Below are 20,994 nucleotides of genomic sequence, written 5' to 3' on the forward strand. Positions count from 1 at the left end.
CTTGCTAATTTGCTAAGGGTTTCTAAATAAATCATCATGTCATTATTTAGTACAATTAGTTTTGTCATCTTTTTGCCTAATTCCATTTCTAAGTTTAGAGAAGTATATTCTATAATAGAGGAGAGAGAAATAGCCTTTCTTGTCACTCTATATATTTATTAGAAAAGCTTTTATTTTATCCGTATGCTTTTTATGGTAGTAAAAATAGTGCTTTATGCCTATATTCTAGGATAAATTAGTATTCTATATTATCAAAGATTACTTCTGTATATATTGAAATAACCATGTAACTTTGGATATTTTTATTTTTAATAGATTATTTTTATTGTTATTGAATCATTTTTGTATCACTGATATAATTACAATTTCGACATGATGAAATTTTTTTTGATTAATTGCTCCACCCATTTGACAAGATTTTATTTGAAATTTTGGAAATAATATTCACTAATGATATTGGTGTATAATTCAATTTCTTTGTTTTGTCCTTCCTTGGTTCAAGTATTAGATTACATTTATCTCACAAAAAGAGTTTCATAGAATGCTTCTTTTTCAATTGTTGAGAATAACTTGCACTGATATTGGTTTTTTTTTTTTTTTAAAGTTTGATTGGATTCCCCTGCAAATCCATCAGACCCAACTTTTTTTTTTTTATCTGAATAAAATTTTGATTGGTGTTTTGTGTTCTAATTTAGGAGTTCTTGTCAGTTTTCTTATATCATTTCTCACATTATGATATTCATGCTTTTAAAATTTTTGTTATGTTCTCAGAAATCTATAATGCTTAATTTGTGTCTATTTGTATTTTCTTCAAGATTAATCAATTTTTCAATCAATAATCAATTATCAAAAATAATCAATTTTTATTTAGAGATCATATGTCCTTTTAACCTTATCTTTTTGACTCTTATTTTCCATATTGTCCTTCATTTCAACATGATTTTCTATTCTAAAACTGTTCTTTTTATTTCTTTGGAGGGACTCCTTATCATATATCCAAATTTTAATATTCTCCTGATTATTTTTGTTGTGCAGTCATAACTTCTGAATTTGTTCCCTGCTAATTTCTTTTCTCTTTAAAATCACTTTGGGACAAAATCTCTGAGATAGAATGGGAATCCTGTATGAAACCCAAAATTTTGGGCCTGTTTATTTACCTCTCATAAGATTTTATTGGACCTTGTCTTTTTATTTTGTAGATTCACCCATAATTGTTCTACCTTTAGCTTGTATTGACTTTTCCCCTTATTTTCTAATGCCTAGAAAAAAGTTTAATCCTCTATTTTATGTATCCCATGACCCGGAATCAGATATTTAATTTTATAGTTTCCTGCTAATACTTTTAATAGAAAATTAAGCCTGAGTGTTAGACACTTTAACTTGTGATTATAAGCCAACTTTAATTTATTTTCCCCCAAAGTCTTTTTGTTATATAAATTATATTGAAACATCTTTATCTTTGTCTTTGAAAGAAAATAAATAGTAGCATTCATTCAGTAGAAGTACCAATTAAGGGAATGACACATTGGAAAATTATATTGCACCTTTTAATTTGAACTGATACATTGGAAATGAATGAAACTCTTCTTAAGATAATTTCATTTAGGGTATTTGTGCTTATACCATATGTTCTAAAATTTAGAATAAGGTATTGATATAAAATGAGGGGTGGAGAAAGGGAGAGTGTGGTGCTTCTGACTTTCATAGCTCAGTTACACCCAAGCAGGTGACCTTAGGCCATTCCCCAACTACTGACCATCCTCTCTCAATTTTGCCTTTGTGGGTGGAGGGAGGATGGGGGAGGGTAGTGACACCATCAGCAACACCCATGCAGCAGCTTTGTCCACCCCCTATTACACAATTACAAAAGACACTAATTAAAGCTAAAGAGGAAGGGCAGGATACATCTGATTTGAGAATAGAAATGTACCCTGTGATTGAAGAGTTTGACTTTACAGATCAAGAAAAAAGAAGATACACTCCTTTTAATTTAGAAATTATCAAAGATCTGAAAAAGGCTTGTACTCTTTATGGGTCTACATCATCTTATGTTAAGATGTTGTTAGAGAATTTGGCTTTTGAAATTTTAACTCCTAATAATTGGTTATTTATATGATATATATATATATATATATATATATATATATATGTACATATTATATATATATAATCTCTCTATATATAATATAATATATAATAATCTATAGCAAGGACATGTTTAGAACCTGGACAAAACTTGTGGCTTTCTGAGTATAGTGAACTCTGTAGAATACAAGCCTAACAAAATAGACAACCTGGAATTAATATACAGGTCACCTTTGACCAAGTAACAGGTGTAGGTCCTTATGTAGATACTTCAGTGCAGATTAATTACTCTTTGACAGCATATAAGCAAATTGCTTCTGCTGCTATCAAAATGAGGCACCCTCCCAGGAAGACAAGATAGAGGGGAAGCCTTCATGAAAATAGCACAAGGTCCAAATGAATCCTTTGCTGATTTTGTGGGATGTCTGCAGACAGCTGTCATACGAACTATTGGTGAAAATGTAACAACAGAAATTATAAGACAACTTGCTAAGGAAAATGCTAATGAGGTTTGTAGAAGAATTATACTAGAACTACACAAGGATGTTTCTTTAGAGGAGATCATAAGACACTGTGCCACAGTGGGCACAAATACTTTTTATACATAGGCTATGATGCAGACTTCTCAAGATTTGAACATGGAAAGGCAGGGTCCCTTTTGGCAAGGGCCTTTCAGAGAGACTCATCAATGCCTTCAATGTGGTAAAGTAGACTATTTGAAGATTAATATTGGCATAAAGATAGAGTGAAAAAACAGAGTGGGAGAACAAGACCCCAAACCCTATGTCCACGCAACAAAGATTTCCATTGGGCATCAGAATGTAGATTGACTCTGGAAAATGGGAAGTGGGGCACTCCAGGGCCCCAGGCAAAAACCACTTGGGACATGATGGTAGCTGATGTTACACACAGAGAGTCTTTAAAAGTTCAATCCTCCCATGTGATCAATCAGCTGAGAAGCAACCTGATGGGAAAAAGGGATTACAATTGGGGAGAATAGAGTTGTATCCAGCTGGGATTACTGAGATATCCCCTGGAGAGGTGAAATCTTTCCCTGTCTGGCTTATAGATCCTTTGCCTCCAGGCACAGTAGGCTTGACCATTTCACCTCCTAAGAGTGCTTACAAAAGTGTCTAACACTGATTTGGGAAACTGGGAAATGTGTCATATACAAGAGACACACTTAGGATAGAAAGATGCACAGTTAAAATAAAGGTTTAGAGTAGAATTTATCATGCTTCAATTGAAGTAAAAAAGGAAAAGGTAGCAATTATGATCTGTGACAAAGCAAAAGCAAAATTATACCTAATTGAAAGAGATAATCAGGAAAATTGAATTTTACTGAAAGATACCACAATGAGGTGATATCAACAAAAATTACAGCAAGCTTCTTTGATAAAGTCTCATTTTTCACCTGAGTCCAATTTATAAAAGTAAGAACAATTCCACAATTGACAAATGACCAAAGATTATGAACTAGCAGTTTTAAGAAGAAGAAATCAATACTATTTACAATCACATTTTTAAAAAATGCTCTTTTGGACTAAAAGAAAAATAAAAAGTTCTTATATGTACAGAAATATTTATAGTAGGTTTTTTTTTTTTTTTTTTTTTTGTGGTAATAACGAATTAGAACCTGAGGGGACATCAATAGGGATTGGCTGAACAAGTTGTGCAATATGATTGTGATGGAATACTATTATATGTAATATGATGAGGAGGTTTAAAAAAAAACAAAAACAAACATGGAAGATCTATATGAAATGATGCAAAGTGACAAGAACTATGAGATTATTGTACACAATAAGAGCAATGTTGTGATCAATGATCAACTGTGAAAGATTTGGCTATTTTGATCAATACAGTGATCCAAGACAATTCCATAGAATTAATGATAAAAAATTCTATCTGCTTCCAAAGAGAAAGAGAGAACTAATAAACTCTGAGTGCAAATTGATGTATAATTTCCTTTTTTGTGATATAGAAAATGAAAGTAAATTTTGCATGATTTCATATATATAATAGATACCATATTGTTTGGCTTTGAATGAGTTGGTAAAGGGTGTTAGGGAAGGAGAGACTCTGGAGTTCAAAATTTATAAAGAAAAGAATGTCTTTACATGTATTTGGAAAAATTTAAAAAAAACTATTGAAAAAAATAACCAAAGTGTGCGAGCCTCATATTTCCATCAGTTCTAAAGAACTAGATATCTACAAAGTGCTTGTTGATCTTCATTCTAGAACATATAGTGACAGTACTAGACTAATATCTCTCCCCTTTCCAAGATAATAAGGACAATGAAATATTCCTTAAAAGAAGAAGTATTTCTTTTTTTTTTTAAATTTTTTAAAATCATTTTTAAATAACTTTTTATTGACAGAACCCATTCCAGGGTAATTTTTTACAGCATTATCCCTTGCACTCACTTCTGTTCCTATTTTTACCCTCCCTCCCTCCACCCCCTACCCCAGATGGCAAGCAGTCCTTTACATGTTAAATAGATTACAATTAAATAATTTTTCTTATTAATTATAACTTTTTATTGACAGAGCTCATGCCTGGGTAATTTTTTTTACAACATTATCCCTTGCACTCACTTCTGTTTTGACTTTTCCCCTCCCTCCCTCCACCCCCTCCCCAAGATGGCAAGCAGTTCTTTACATGTTAAATAGGTTACTATTAAATAATTTTTAAAATTAATTATAACTTTTTATTGACAGAGCTCATGCCTGGGTAATTTTTTTTACAACATTATCCCTTGCACTCATTTCTGTTCTGACTTTTCCCCTCCCTCTCTTCACCCCCTCCCCCAGATGGCAAGCAGTCCTATATAAGTTAAATATGTCATAGTGTATCCTAGATATAATATATGTGTGCAGAACTGAACAGTGTTCTTGTTGCACAGGAAGAATTGGATTCAGAAGGTAAAAATAATCTGGGAAGAAAAACAAAAATGCAAGCAGTTTACATTCATTTCCCAATGTTCTTTCTTTGGGTGTAGCTGCTTCTGTCCATCCTTGATCAACTGAAACTGAGTTGATTGAAAGAAGTATTTCAAAGGGGAAAAAAGCAGAAAACTAATCTTAAAAGGCAAAATAGACTTACAATTCATGTTAGGAAGTTGAATATTAGAAGAAAGGCATTATGGTATACTAGATAGTATGTTGAACTTGAAGACAATCAAATTCTGATGGATATTTTACTAAATATATGATCATGAAGTCACCTTACTTTGATTAGCCTCAATTTTTTCCATCAATAAAACTCATTACATGTTGGACCTTTAAAGTCTCTTTTTTATAATAATATTTTTTTTATTTTTCAAAACATATGCAAAAATACTTTTCAACATTTACCCTTGCAAAACCTTGGATTCCAAATTTTTCTCCCTCCCTCCCCTTGTCCCCTGGACAGTAGATAATCCAATATAGTTAAATATGTGAAATTTCTCTAAACATATTTCCACATTTATCATACTATGCAAGAAAAAAAACAGATCAAAAGGGAATAAAAAGACATGAAAAGGAAAAACCCAAGCCCAACCAAAAAAAAAAAAAAAAAAGGCGAAAATACTATTGTTAACGCGATAATCAAGACTTATAGTAATCTAGTATTTGATAAACTCCAAAACTTCAGCTTCTGGAATAAGAATTCACTATTTGACAAAAGTTGCTGGGAAAACTGGAAATTAATATATAAGAAACTCTGTAGAGACCTACATCTCACACCCTATATCAAAATAAGATGATAATGGATATATGATTTGGGCATAAAGGATGATACCATAAACAAAATAGGAAAACAACAGATAATTTCCCTATCAGATCTTTGGAGAAGGGAGGAATTTATCACCAAAGAACTAGAGAACATTATGAAAAGCAAAATGGACAAACTTTGATTACATTAATTTAAAAAGGTTTTACACAAACAAAACCAATAGAAACAAGATTAAAGGGAAGAACAAAACTGTGAAAAAAATCTTCATAGCCAGTGTTTCTGATAAAGGTCTCAGTTCTAAAATATATAAAGAGCTGTGTCAAATTTATAAGAATATGTCATTCCCCAATTGATAAATGTTCAAAGGATATGAACAGACAATTTTCAGATGATGACATTAAAGTTATCTATAGTTATATGAAAAAAATAGTGTAAACCATTGTTGATTAGAGAAATGCAAATTAAAACAACTCTGAAGTATCTACCACCTCATACCTCTCAAATTGACTAAGATGATAGGAAAAAATAATGATAAATGTTGGAGGGGATTTGGGAAAAGTGGAACACTAATGCATTGTTGGTGGAGTTGTGAACTGATCCAATCATTCTGGAGAGCAATCTGGAACTATGCTCAAAGGGCTGTGCATACCCTTTGACCCTGGGTCTGTATCCCAAAGAAACTAGGAGGGAAAAAGACCCACATTTGAAAAAATGTTTGTTGCAGCTTTTTGTAGTAGCAAAGAATTGGAAAAGGAGTGGATGCCCAGCAGTTGGGGAATGGCTGAACAAGCTCTGGTACATGAAGATAATGGAATATTATGGTTCTGTAAAAAATGATGAACAAGCTGATTTTAGAAAGTCCTGGAAAGATTTACATAGACTGATGCTGAGTAAACAAACAAAACCAGTTTACATAATATTGTACATAATAACAGCAAGACTTTGCAATGCTCAACTATGAAAGACTTGGTTCTTATCAATGGTTCAGTGATCCAAAACAATCCCGATACACTTTGGGCAGAAAATGCCATCTGCACCCAGAAAAAGCACTGAGGAGACTGAATGTAAATCAACACACGCCATGTTCACTTCTTTTTTCTGTTTTTTTTTTTTTAACTTCTATGTTTTTTTTTTCTCTTTTGCTCTGATTTCTCTCTCCCAACACAAAGCAATATGTATTAAAAATAAATAAATATACTAAAAAAAGAAAGAAAAAAGAAAATACTTTGCTGTGATTCACAGTCTCTATAGTTTTCGCTCTGAATATGGATGGCTTTTTTCATCACAATTCTATTGTAATTACCTTGAATTACCATGCTGTTGAAAAGAACCAAGTCCATCACAGTTGATCATCACATAATCTTCTTGTTGTATGTAAAATGTTCTCTTGGTTCTAGTCACCTCACTTAATATCAGTTCATGTAAGTGTTTTTAGTTTTTTCTGAAATCAGCTGGCTCATCATTTCTTTTAGAATAATAGTATTCCATTACATTCATATAGCATAACTTATTCAGCCATTCTCCAACTGATGGACATCCACTTAATTTCCAGTTCCTTGTCACTTCAAAAAAAGGCTGCTGCAAACATTTTTATACATGTGGGTTCTTGTTGGAATCCTTACAAACTGCTAACTAATTAGAGTTGATCTAATCTTACAAGAAGATGTTTTGGGCAGAACCTGAAACAAGGTACTAAGTAGAACTAATTAGTACAATGCTTGTGTTTGCACCTTTACTCATTGGAGTTCACAAGTATGCCAGCTTCACAAAGTAAACTTTGTAACTTTGTGAGTTCACATCTCCCTTGAAGCTCTTTGGGTCAGAGAGCACTATGGGAGAAAACCCATAATCCCTCTCTCTCGTATCCCACAATTTCTCCCTCTTGTATAAAAGAAACAGACAGAGGCTCTCGGTCAGATTTCACTGGAATGACATGAAGAGTGGTGCTGGCTCTGGAGGCTGAAGAAAGCAGAGGCAGAAGCAAAGGACAAAGCGGCAAGAGCTCTTGGAATCAAGCAGAGAGATAGGCCTCTAAGCTAGCTGGGCTATATTGGAGATAATAAAAGATCTGAAGGAGATCACCGCAGGTTCTTTTCTCTTTTTATGATCTCTTTGGGATAGACTCAGTAGTGACACTGCTGGATCAAAGATGCATAGTTTGATAGCCCGTTGGGCATAGTTCTAGATTGCTCTCCAGAATGGTTGGATCAATTCATAACTCTACCAACAATGTATTAGTGTCCCAGTTTTCCCACATTCCCTCCAACATTTATCGTTATCTTTTCCTGTTATGGGCCAGAACTCTGTAACTTGAAATAAGGATTCTTACAAGGTGTTAAGTCAGTGGAATTGATAAAGACAATAATTATCTAGTTTAACATGGTGCTTAATAGTTTTCTAGTTCAGTACATGTACTTAGTACTTAATATAGTTCCCCAAGAATCACACCTATGATAATGGAGTATATAACAGCCAGCAAGGACTGAACTAGATTCATTCCACCTTCAGTCAGGCTCTTGGTGGCTGGCCTCCTGTTCCCCCCACTGAAACCAAGACTTCAGAAGGCCTTTAAGAAAGCGAACCAGCCCTAGGAAAGGAGACAAGACTTTGAAAGAGACAATAGAGGATTTGGATTTTAACTCCTGGCTACTCTTGTGGTGATTACTGAAATGAAGACTGCTCCCAGAGACTCCAAGAAAACCCACTGGGAACATTACATTTTGGGCCTACATCTGTGACCCAGAAAATAGGGAGAGTACAAAAACAGACAAGAAGAAAACTTTGTAAAGGGCTAAATTAGTGCTTCAGCTGAAATGGGATAAATGTTTAGAAAGGAGATTTCTCCATTGAAAGGAAAATTTGTTGAAAGCATGTTTAGATTGGTAAAAAACCAAAATTTGCTTGTAACTTGAATGCAGATCATTGCATGCTTTGAAATATTAAAATACACATCTCCTTGGTTTTCTAAGGAAAAAGAATTAGATCCAATGGAAATTAGTAGGAGAGGAACTATGTAAATAAGACAGTGATAATGACCCTGATTCAATTCCTAAAGAAACTTTATATATATATATATATATATCTTAATACAATTGGCTTTAAGGAATTATATTATATATATATAACTCTAATTATATTAGAATAAGAAAAAAGAAGAAAGTACAGGAGGTCCCCCTCCTGCTGACAAACTAGGTGAAAAAGATGACAAATTAGACAAGAAAAAAGTTAAGTACAATTCTGATGAAATTAAGGAGTGTGGTGCTTCACAGCAGAAGCCATTAGGGCATTCCCCAACCCCTGATCTACTCCCCTCAATTAACCCTTCATGGGTGAAGGGAGAAGGAGGGGGGGAGGAGCAGTAACACAATCATCACCACCTATGAAGCAGTCTATGACATAATTACAAAAGGCACTAGTTAAAGAAAAAAAAAGAAGAACAAGATATATCTGATTTGATAAATGCATACTCTGTTATTGAAGAGTTTGATTCTTCAAATCAACAAAGGAGAAGATATACTCCTTTTGATCTGGAAAAAACTAAGGATTTGAAAAAAGGGTTGTACTCTTTATGGGGCTACATCATCTTATATTAAGATGATACTAGGGAATTTGGCTTATGAAATTTTAACCCCGAGTGATTGGAAATATATAGCAAGGACATGTTTAGAACCTGGACAAAACTTCTTGTGGCTTTCTGAATATAGTGAACTCTGTAGGATACAAACCCAATGAAATAGGCAAACTGGAGTTAATATACAAATCACCTTTGACCAACTGGCAGGTAAAGGTCAATATGCAGACACTTCAGCACAGATTAATTATCCTATAGCAGCATATGAGCAAATTGCTACTACTGCTATAAAAGCATTTTCCCAGGAAAAGATGGAGGTGAAGCCTTCACAAAAATAGAGCAAGGTCCAAATGAACCCTTTGCTGATTTTGTGGGACATCTGTAAACAGCTGTCATATGAACAATTGGAGAAAATGCAGCTACAGGAATTATAAGACATCTCCTTTATAGGAGATCATAAGATGCTGTGCCACAGTGGGCACAAATGCCTTTTATACCTAAGTTATGATACAGAACATGGGAAGACAGAGGCCCTCTTGGCAAGGGACTCCCAGAGAGACTGATCAGTGCTTTCAATATGGTAAAATAGGGCATCTGAAAGCTCACTGTAGGCATAGAGATAGAGTGAGAATACAGGATGGGAGAATCTGACCCAAAACCCCATGTACAAAATTCAATAAGGGCTTCCACTGGGCCTCAGAATGTAAATTGACCCAGGGAAATGAGAGGTGGAGCCCAGCTCCAAGACCTCAAACAAAAAACAGGTGGGGCATGATGACAGCCGAGTTTACACCCAGAGAATCTTTAGAAGTTCAGTACTCTGATATGATCAATCAGCAGAGAAGCAATCTGATAGGAGAAAGGGATTACATGATCAATCAGTCAAAAAGCCATCAGATGGGAGAAAGGCATTACAATTGGGGAGAACATAGGCTTTTTAACCCAACAGAAGGGCAGTGTCCAGTGCAAGTAGCTCCAATGTAATTACCATGTAATGAGGAAAAAATCCTGAAAGTGGTAAATGGAAGGGACTAGATAGGTTAGCTGCTTAGGAGAAAGGGTTTGCTTTCTCCTAATCAGATTTTGCCAAGGAGCCCCTGGAGAGAAACAGAAGAACAAAGGAGAAGATCTAAGAAATATCTGACACTGAAAGAGCATGACTGATAATGAGATTGTTACAGGACTTTAAAATCAGCAGGAATCATTGGATTCCCTGAGATAAAAAATTGTTGATAAGACTGTTGCAGAACTTCAAAACCATCAGGAATCACTAGATTCTCTGACACATGATAAGACGGATACAGGATTTCAAAATCTGCAGGAATCATTAGATTCCCTAACACAAGATGAGACTATTGCAGGATTTCAAAACTTGCAGGAATCATTGGGTTCCCTACACATGTGAAGTAATGGACAATACATTGGTTTTGGACTATTCTAGAACTTGACATGTATAATTCTTCATGTTGATTCATGTTGTTTGTTATGTAATACCTCCCATATTGATGGAGGTTTTTCTGAAACAGAAAAAAAAAACAAAAAAAACAAAAAAAAAAAAAACCTGTTTCAAGTGGGACCCTTCAAAAACCCACTAATTTGGTTTGATTCCCCATTTTCCTTTGATTTTCATCTCCTTTCCCAACATGTCAGGGAGGGTGTGATCACCTCTTTTTTGTGTTTTCACCCTTTTTTTGAGGAGTCAGGGAAGGCATGATCACCTCCTTTTTGGGGTTCTCACCTCCTTGAGAAGTCAGGGAGGGTGTGACTACCTTATGTTCTAAAACAAAAGAAAGCAGATGTTATAGACCAGAACTATGTAACTTGAAACAAGGATTTTTACAAAGTATTAAGTCAGTGGAATTGATAAATACAATGGTTATCTAGTTTAGAGTGGTGGTTAATAGTTCTCTAGTTCAGTACATGTACTTACTACTTAATAAAGTTCCCCAAGATTCACACCTATGATAATGGAATATATAACAGCTAGCAAGGACTGAACTAGATTCATTCCACCTTCAGTCAGGCTCCTGGTGGCTGGCCCCCTACTCCCCCCACTGAAACCAAGACTTCAGAAGGCCTTTAAGAAAGCTAACTGGGCCCTAGGAAAGGAGACAAAACTTTGAAAGAGATAATAAAGGATTTGGACTTTAACCCCTGGCTACTCTTGTGATGATTACTCTACTGAAATGAAGGCTGTTCCCAGAGACCTCAAGAAAACCCATGGAGAACATTACATTTTCCTATCCTCTTAGCCAATCTAAGAGGTATGAAGTCATATCTCAGAGTTGTCTTACTTTGTATTTCTCTAATCAATGGTGATTGAGAATATTTTTTTCATATGACTAGAAATGACTCTCTTTTCTTCCTTAAAATCTCTTTAAACTTTAAATCTATGATCCTATGATAAGCATGGGCAAAGAGAGGGGAGAGAAGAAGAAATACTAAACATTTAGCATTATATAATAGGCATTTGCCTCTTTTCATAGAAGATGGCACTGAACTCTCTGAGGGAAATGTAGCTTCTTGTACTCCAGGTAATGAGGAGAGGAAAGTAGTGACTTTGTTGAGAGTAGACACAAATATTTGAGACAGATAATTGTCTGCTATGAAGGCATCTGTGAATAATAAAGAGATTCTTATTTTAGCAGGGCATGTATCCAAGATGTTATGGAAATGTTACAGAAACCAGTAAAATTGGATGATCACCAATTACTCTGAATAATTCATATAGAGATAAATTTTACCAAATGATTCACATAGATGATACTAGAAGAAAGAAAATAGAAAATGATAACATTATGAAATCCAAGACAAGAAACTATAGATTGAAAAAGCAAAGATGATTCTTTTCTATCCCTGATGCCAACTGAAAATGAGGGCTTTAGAAGAGAAATATCTATTTGGGAAGTGCATGACTGATTTAAAAGATGATATTTGAAAATGACATTTGGATCTCTTGAATACAGAGCAAAATATAAGTTCTTTGATAAGAATGCAACCGATATGAGTTATGTCTAATAAAGTTTCACAAACCTATTAAAGATATCTCTAAATGAAAAATGAAGGAAAAAAATAAAACTTATGATCTAGAATTAATAATTCACAGGAAAAAATATTTAAACAGTCAGAAATAAAACATCATGATCAAATTGTTATACACAAAAACCGGAAATCAAAAGTTGAACTACAAATTTTAAGATGGGAAGGCAAATTTGATCCTGTGGACAGCAATAAGATTTTGGGGTATAGAACTTATAAGTAAAATCTCATCAATGTCAAAAAAATAGGACATTGAATATTTTTTAAGTACAAAAGAAAATAGAAAAAAGTTTAGAAGGAAGAACAGTTTTGAAAATATCATGTAGAATTTATTATATATATTTTTTAAAAAGCAAGGAACATGAAATAATCATTGTTTATATAGAATCCCCCTATGTGAACAGAATAGATTTTTTGTTAAGTCCAGAATTTTTAAAATTCAGAAAATTCATTGTTCAAAATGAACAGAATGGTTAACAGGGATTCTGGAATAGTAGTAATATATATTAAGAAGATTTTCATGACGTGAAAGGGAAGTTTGATGGAGAGGATTTGACTGAGAATTGATGAAGAAAAAAATCAAAGGAAATATTGTGGTGATATTTTACAAGAAAATACTTGGCTGAAAGGAAGAAAAAGATGACACATCAGGCATGGCAGCATATTATAGCAGCTCTGGGGAAATTTCATCTCCAGATATTTGTTGAGTATCTTTCTCCTTCCTTCCTTGTTTGTCTCCCTCTCTCCCTCCTAAAAGTAGGAGAAATAGCAATTTAAAATTTTTAGATAATACATTATACAATTAATACTGAACATCATTAAAATAAAATTGCTTTGTGACTTTTTATTTTTAAATGAATCAATTTTAACATAAAATATAACATTTTTTAGTCATTCTGTCTAAATCTCCATCAAGATTCAATATTCCTTTCTTTTTTTTGGCAAACACACACATGTGTTCATCAAGAGACATAAAAGAGAGCTAGCATCAAATATAGGAAGCTCTGGATTCTAGTGCTGCATCTTAATATATAACAAATATGTAATCCTGATCAAATTCACTTCAGTCTTCTAGGCAACTCTCTAAGATTTTTGAGTTGCATGGAAAATGCTAAACTGAATTGACAGAGGGAGTTTTGTAATGCAAGAACTCCTTTTATTAATGGAACCATGGGTCTATATAGTGCCTCTCTCTATGTTCACAAATAATGTGTATTCCTTCCTTCTGGTTACATTTTTTTTTCATGTACTTATATAATAAACAAGCAAGGATGAAAGTAGAGAACATTGGTACAACATTGAATGAAAATTATCCTATGGAGAAAAATGAACCTTTACTCCAAAAATGAAAGAGAATTCTTTAGATTCTTCTGAGGTTATTTTCAAGAGAAATAACACATTTAAGAAGAGCAATTAGGATTCAAATTATGCTTAAAATCATAACTCTCAAAAATGAATTAATAAAATCCAAACAATAGGATAGAGAACTTAAAGCACATAATAGAATTTCTTGTCAAAATAGATGAGATTCTGGAAAAGAGAATAAAGAGATTAGGGACTTAAAATAGCAAAGCAGAAGAAAAGTTGAAAGAAGAGAAGAAAAAGACAATTTCAAAAGAACATATAAATTCTACACAAGCCAAAGAGAACGATATTGACAGGATTCTCAGAGATAAATAAGGATTATGTGTTTCCAAAAAGTTTCCAAAAATATTTGAAATATTAGAGGAAAGGGTGCATAAAAACTGCTTAGGATATTTGGATGTATATGACAAAATACTGGTTGATAAAATTCACAGATTGCTGATAGTAAAAATCATGCACTTGAAATTATAGCTGATTAAATCTCATAATTTTAATTGTAAAAAACCAATTTCCCTGAAAAGACCTTTGAGGAATTAAAGCCATGATGTTTGCCTGCATGGAAGGCAGACCTCAGCTCCCAAGTACAAGTTCAATAAGAAAGTATAGCAAAAAACTTCTTTCATCTCAAAATCACACAGAAAGTCAGCCAGAAAAAAATGTAATAAAAAGATTCCCCTCTCCCACACCAACAAAGCCAGAGAACCTAGAGTAAAGCATGTTTATACAACTCTTATCAGAACGTTTATGAATCCACAATACAGAGATATACATTTTTGGATATGAACACTTTGAGGGTTTGTTTTGCTTAATGATGCTTATTTGTTTCAAGGAATTCCCCACCACCACCACCTTGTATCTCTCGGTTCTTAACTGTGGAAGAAGGATTAGAGAAGGAGGATTGGAAATAATCTCAGAGAAGACCATGAATAATTTTTTTTAAATGTATAGAAGAGATAAAAAATTCAGGAAAAAGAATTATTTGCAGGATAGTTTCGAAAATAACAGAATTTATTACATATATTTAAAGAATAAAGTGGAATAGAATATATTTTCATCATTTCATGTTAATTTCTTTTTTGAATTCTTCTATGGATAAAGAGATTCTCTTTTTGGGGTATTTAAGTTCAGAATATTTTAATGCATTTTAGCAAAAAAGATAAGTCAATTCAAAAGTCAGGATTATTCCTATCCATGAAAAGTCTGAAAAAACTAATGGAATAGGCTATTCCGAAAAGCAAAGAACTCAAATTGCAATCCAAAATGATTTTTAAAAAATCCTACAAAACACTGCCTAATTATCAATAAAAAAAAAGGTAAGCCAAAGGGAAATATTAGTGATATTTATGGAAAAAGCAACAAAAAGAAAAATAAAACAAAGAAGTATTAAACTTGCAAATTATACACATCAATATAAACATGAAAAATGTAAATGTAGAGTGGGATTTGGACTTGCGTGCTTCCCATGGAGCTAGATATGCACACTGGTCCCTTCCAAAGGGATGCATATTATTTAGAAAATGTGCTTCATTAGCCCCCTCTCTCCTAAGACCAACATGAAATACAGGGGAGTATGCTACTGCAATATTGGGGAGAAATGTTTGTTCTTAGTAATCTAGTGTTTGACAAACCCAAAGACCCCAGATTTTGTGATAAGAACTGACTATGTGATAAAAACTGCTGGGGAAATTGGGGAAATGGGGATTGACTCACACCTAACACCATATTCCAAGATAAGATTGGAATAAGTTCATGATTTAGACATAAAGAGTGCTATTATAAGCAAATTAGAAGAGCATAGGATAGTTTACCTCTCAGATCTGTGGAGAAGGTAGGAATTTGTGATCAAGGAAGAATTGGAGCTCATTATTGAACACAAAATAGATAATTCTGATTATATTGTTAAAAATTTTTGTACAAGATCAAAAGGGAAGCAATAAATTAGGAAAACATTTATATTCAAGGCCTCATTTCTAAAATATAGAGAATTGACTCAAATTTATAAGAATTCAAGCCATTCTCTAAGTGATAAATGGTTAAAGGATATGAACAGATAATTTTCAGATGAAGAAATTGAAATCAACTCTAGTTATATGAAAAGATGCTTTAAATCATTATTGATCAGAGAAATGGAAATTAAGACAACTCTGAGATACACCTCTCAGATCAGCTAAAATGACAGGAAAAGATCATGATGAATGTTGGAGGGGATGTGGGAAAACTGGGGCATTAATAACATTGTTGGTGGAGTTGTGAACTGATCTAACCATTCTGGAGAGCAATTTGGAACTATACTCAAAGGGTTATCAAACTGGGCATACCCTTTGATCCAGCAGTGTTTCTACTAGGCTTATATTCCTAAGAGATCTTAAAGGAGGGAAAGGGACCCACATGTGTGAAAATGTTTGTGGTAGCCCTTTTTTATGGTGGCAAGAAACTGGAAACTGAATGGATGCCCATCAGTTGGAGAATGGCTGAATAAGTTATGGTATATGGATGTTATGGAATATTATTATTCTATAAGAAATGATCAGCAGGATGATTTCAGAGAAACCTGGAGACACTTATAGAAATTGATGCTAATTGAATTGAGCAGAACCAGGATATCATTGCATATAGCAACAACAAAATTATACAATGATCAATTCTGATGGATGTAGCTTTTTTCAATAATGAGATGATTCAGGTCAGTTCCTATGATCTTGTGATGATGAGAGCCATCTATAGCCAGAGAGAGGATGTGGGAACTGAGTGTGGATCACAACATAGCATTTTCACTTCTTTTGTTGTTGTTTGCTTACGTTTTATTTTTTCTCATTTTTCTTCCTTTTTGATCAGATTTTTCTTATGCAGCAAGATAATTGTATAAATATGTATGCTTATATTTGATTTACATATATTTTACTATGTTTAATATATATTGGATTACTTGAGATCTAGAGGAGAAGATAGAGTGAAAAGGAGGAAAAATTGGAATACAAGGTTTTGCAAGGGTCAATGTTGAAAAATTATTCTTGCATATGTTTTGAAAATAAAAATCTTCAATTAAAAATAAATAAAAGATAGTAGAAAAACCCAAAACCAATTTTTTTGGTTATAGCCATATATCTTCAAAATAAGTATTCATTTATAAAAGTTAAGTTATACTAAGTAGTTAAATGGAACTGAATTGCTACCCACTGAACAGCAAGAGAATATAACTTAAGCATTGAATTAATAACAGAAGGGAGACATTCCCCAAGACTTCTTCAGTTATACACATAGACATACTTTTCAATGATCCTTTAGTCCCTAAATGTCACTTGGGAATCAGAAAGCGTCTTCTTGAACCTCCAGAAATGGGAAAGGATTTTCTCTTTCTTCCCTTAATGGAAATCCAGGAATGTATTCAATAAAATGGAGGATAGAAACTTCTTATAGCTATTATATATAACCTACTTGGTAAATGGATTTTCTTGCCTTGGACATTAGTTATCTTTGAAATAATCCTCTAGTCTAAGGGACTAAAAGATCCAAAGGGTGCCATTTATTATATATGTCACTTTAATAAGGGTGCAGAACATATATCCATCTCTATTAAATACTTCACTCAACTCTTTCCCCTCAGTTAAATATTTGCTGTACTCATCAAATTTATGGGTGTATTTGACACATTTGTCTATATTTGCAATTTTTTGCAAATATTTGAGAAGATTCAAGCATTTTCCTTTTGAATGGTTCAGCAATGTCTTGCATTAAAAACTCTTAGCAAAGCCCATGTGATATGATTCTTAATGGCTGTCAAATTCCATGCCAAAAATTTCAGTAGTTCATTTAGCATGGTTATTTGAAAATCCTCAAATGGAGTCTTTTAATAGTATCCAGACCTGCCACTAGTAGATCTGGAGAATATATTCCCACACGTTCAAAGTTATATAATTTTAACAAATAATATTTTGTGAAGTTTTCAGAAGGGGCATTATAACCAAAGTCCACTAATGAAAACTATGATACAATACACTTAAAATTTTAGGATATAGCTAAAATTGTCAATAAAATAAAATTTATATTTGTAAATTTGCTCATCAGAAAGAGTAAATCAATAAATTATAAATACAACTAAAATTTGAAAAGCAGAAAATTTAAAAACTGAAACCATCTAAAAGATTAGAAGTTTTAAATATCAATGAAGAGAGCTAAAAATTGAAAGGAAAAAAAACTCATTGACCTGATGATTAAAATTAATAGCTTTATGCTTCAAAGTGATCAAAGGAAGAGGAAAAAGACATATAAGTGCAAAAAAGTTTATAGTGGACTTTTTTTTGTTATCAAAGATTTAGAAACTAAAGGAGTATCTGTCAATAAACAGTAGATGAACAATGGCATGTGAAGGCTATGGAATATTTTTGAACCATAAGAAAAAACAAATCAGATAAATTCAGAGAAATTTGGGAGAGTATAAATTAACTAGTAGAGAGTGAATTGAACAATGAGAACAGTCTATATAATGACTAAAATATACAGGAAAATAACTCTGACAGATCTAAGAACTTTGGTCAATATAATTTCTAATAATGAGTCCAGAAGCTGATGAAGAATCATATTTGGCAGGAGAGGTGATAGAATCAAGGTACATAATGAAACATATACTTTCATATATAGTCAACATAGGAATTTGTTTTGCATGACATTTCTTATAAGGAGAGAACTTTCCAGAAATGAGTAAGGGAATCAGGATGGGGAGTTATGTAATAATGATGCCAAACAAATAAAAAAATCATCAATAAATCATTTAAAAACAAATGGAAAACAATGTAAGGAACCTTAAAAGGATAGATAAGTAGGTCATTATTGGAATTCCCATGTCAAACCTGAAATAAGACTAATGCCTCCCTCATCCAAATGATGTATAATAGAGATATTGATTTTATGTTCAGTTCTTTTCCTATGTTTCATGTATAGAGAAAAGTTTGTGTTTATTGATGTTTATTAAGTTCACAAACATAGAAGAGAATTTAAAAAATAAATTATACAATACATTTTCAAAATCAACGTGGAATGTAATTACTAGCCAACATGGCAGTAGGTGAGAAATTTTCTGATCCTCTGGCCTGTGTCTATATCTAAGTGTATGTGACCCAAAGGCAACCAGCCAAATCTGCACAAAATTCAGTTATATTGTCTTCTGTAAGTCAGAGAAAAAACTGAGAGACTTGAATCTTCATACATAGATCCAGTCATCTAAGTTAATCAATTTTTTCCTCCCTGAACTTGTTTTAGTAACAGTTGACTCAATTTCACTTTCCAACTTATCCAACAACAGCTGTTTATATTTGATTATTATAAAAGTAAATGCTTCAAATAATGATCTAACAGTCCTACCTTGAAGAAAGTATGAGAGTCATGAAAGATTGCAATCTTAAAAGCTCTCTTGAATGAGTATAGCAGACCTTGGAATAACTTCAAGACTAAAAGGCAAACATGGCTGTTGGCTTTGTGTCATTCTGGTGCCCTTTGTAATAGGCTGAGGAAGGTGGAGAAGAGGAAGGGAAAGGGATTATGAAAAGAAGACAGTGAATTTGTTTGAGAAAATCCATAATCACTAGTCACTCTGCTGTTCATTGTTCAAGTCCAGAAATCCTTAAATAGGGAGACTATTTGGGGGCTCATGAGGCTTCCAGGAGACACATCAGCTTGCGCTCTGAAGGTATGGATGGGGTTATTTCAAAGCCCAGTGTATCATCAAGCTCTTCAAACCCAAGTCTTTGATTTATTACAACAACTTTGAAAGGACAAGCCTTTATGTTTTCATTATGGTTAAATTCTGAATATGTTGCTATAAACAGAAAATAATGCCTTTGCTTTTATTTGTAAGGTAATCTTTTATTGCTCAGTCATAGAATTTCCTAATTTATAATTGAAATGATTTTGTAAAGTTTGAGAATTTGGAGAGACCATAAAAACTATCTTTTCCTATCACTGCTGTAAAATGAGATTAGTCCAGGAAATTTTAGATTTAAAAGTTAATGACTCATTCTTTCTATTCAACAGGTTTAATATATCTTATATGATATTCAGTAATAAAATGTACAATACCAGTTTATATAGTAAGATATATTAGTACCCTATGACTATTACTACATTGATATAACATATAGAGTCAATATAATATAAACATTTACTTTGGGTTAATACTTTCACTTTGTGAAGAGTTATTCAAGCATATTCTGTGGAATTTTTGCATTATGATGATTAATTTTAGACTTTTGGGGTCTGGAATCATTCTTATTTAAAATTCTGTGTGGTACTGAACAAACTAGCAACTGATATATTTTAAATAAATATAATACTGACTTATTTTGAGCTTAATTATGCTGCTTAATTCTGAATTATCCTGGAAACTCACCACTTATCTTTTGTTGTACTTCAAACATAAAGATGTAACACAATATTGGGGGCCCAGATCCAGAAAAACAAAGCCTATGAGTAATTGCTCGAGGCAGAACCATGGCTAGCATTGCATGCTGAAGGCTGCAAGTATAAAATCCTTGGAACAAATGATAGGAGGCATGCCCTCAGCTTTGGTTGAAGAGGCAGTTGGGGATAGGGATATAGGAGGGACAAAAAGGAATTGACCTGGGATATGGCTGCTCAAGGAGAAAGCAGCTAATAGTTTCCTGTTCTAAGTACTTAAACTTGCTAGCTAGCTTGCTAGCTAGATATAAAGATACTTTTCTCTAATTTGCTGAAAAAATGTGACCTTTACATTTGGGATCCTGAAAAGTGATCTTTATCTTTGGGGATCCTTGATTTCAATACTGTAGTTATTAGGACTTTGACTACATTCAGCAATATCGTGAGTATATATGCCTCATATGTTTTTGTTGATATTTCTAAATAATATATTGGATCTGTTGATGGTAGTGTGTGTGTGTGTGTGTGTTTGTTTGTAGGGAAGACATTTTCTGTTTTAGAATTGAATGCTTAATTGATAAGGCCCACAAAAGTAGGGCCATACTGGACACAGATGGGGAGAGTAGTATGTTTGTTCATCTTCTACTTTGTTTTATAATGGTAAAATTTTTTGGATTATCCATTGCTTGTGTTTTGTGTGTGTGTGTGTGTGTATATAATATATATATATATATATATATATATATATATAATATATACATACACACACATATATATACGTATATATGTATATATAATATATATACACACATGTATATATATGTAC

At 33.1% G+C, this 20,994-nt stretch overlaps 1 protein-coding gene across 1 annotated transcript in view; it reads right to left on the minus strand.

The window, feature by feature from the left end:
- The window catches only part of PTPRB (protein tyrosine phosphatase receptor type B), a 151,491-nt gene that overhangs the window by 122,299 nt on the left and 8,198 nt on the right, over positions 1-20,994 (minus strand). The window contains exon 4 of the mRNA XM_051962474.1: positions 13,003-13,163. Coding sequence (XP_051818434.1) covers positions 13,003-13,163 — 161 coding nt within the window. The remainder of the gene's footprint in view (positions 1-13,002; positions 13,164-20,994) is intronic.

Source organism: Antechinus flavipes, chromosome 5, assembly GCF_016432865.1.
Source record: "Antechinus flavipes isolate AdamAnt ecotype Samford, QLD, Australia chromosome 5, AdamAnt_v2, whole genome shotgun sequence".
NCBI lineage: Eukaryota > Metazoa > Chordata > Mammalia > Dasyuromorphia > Dasyuridae > Antechinus > Antechinus flavipes.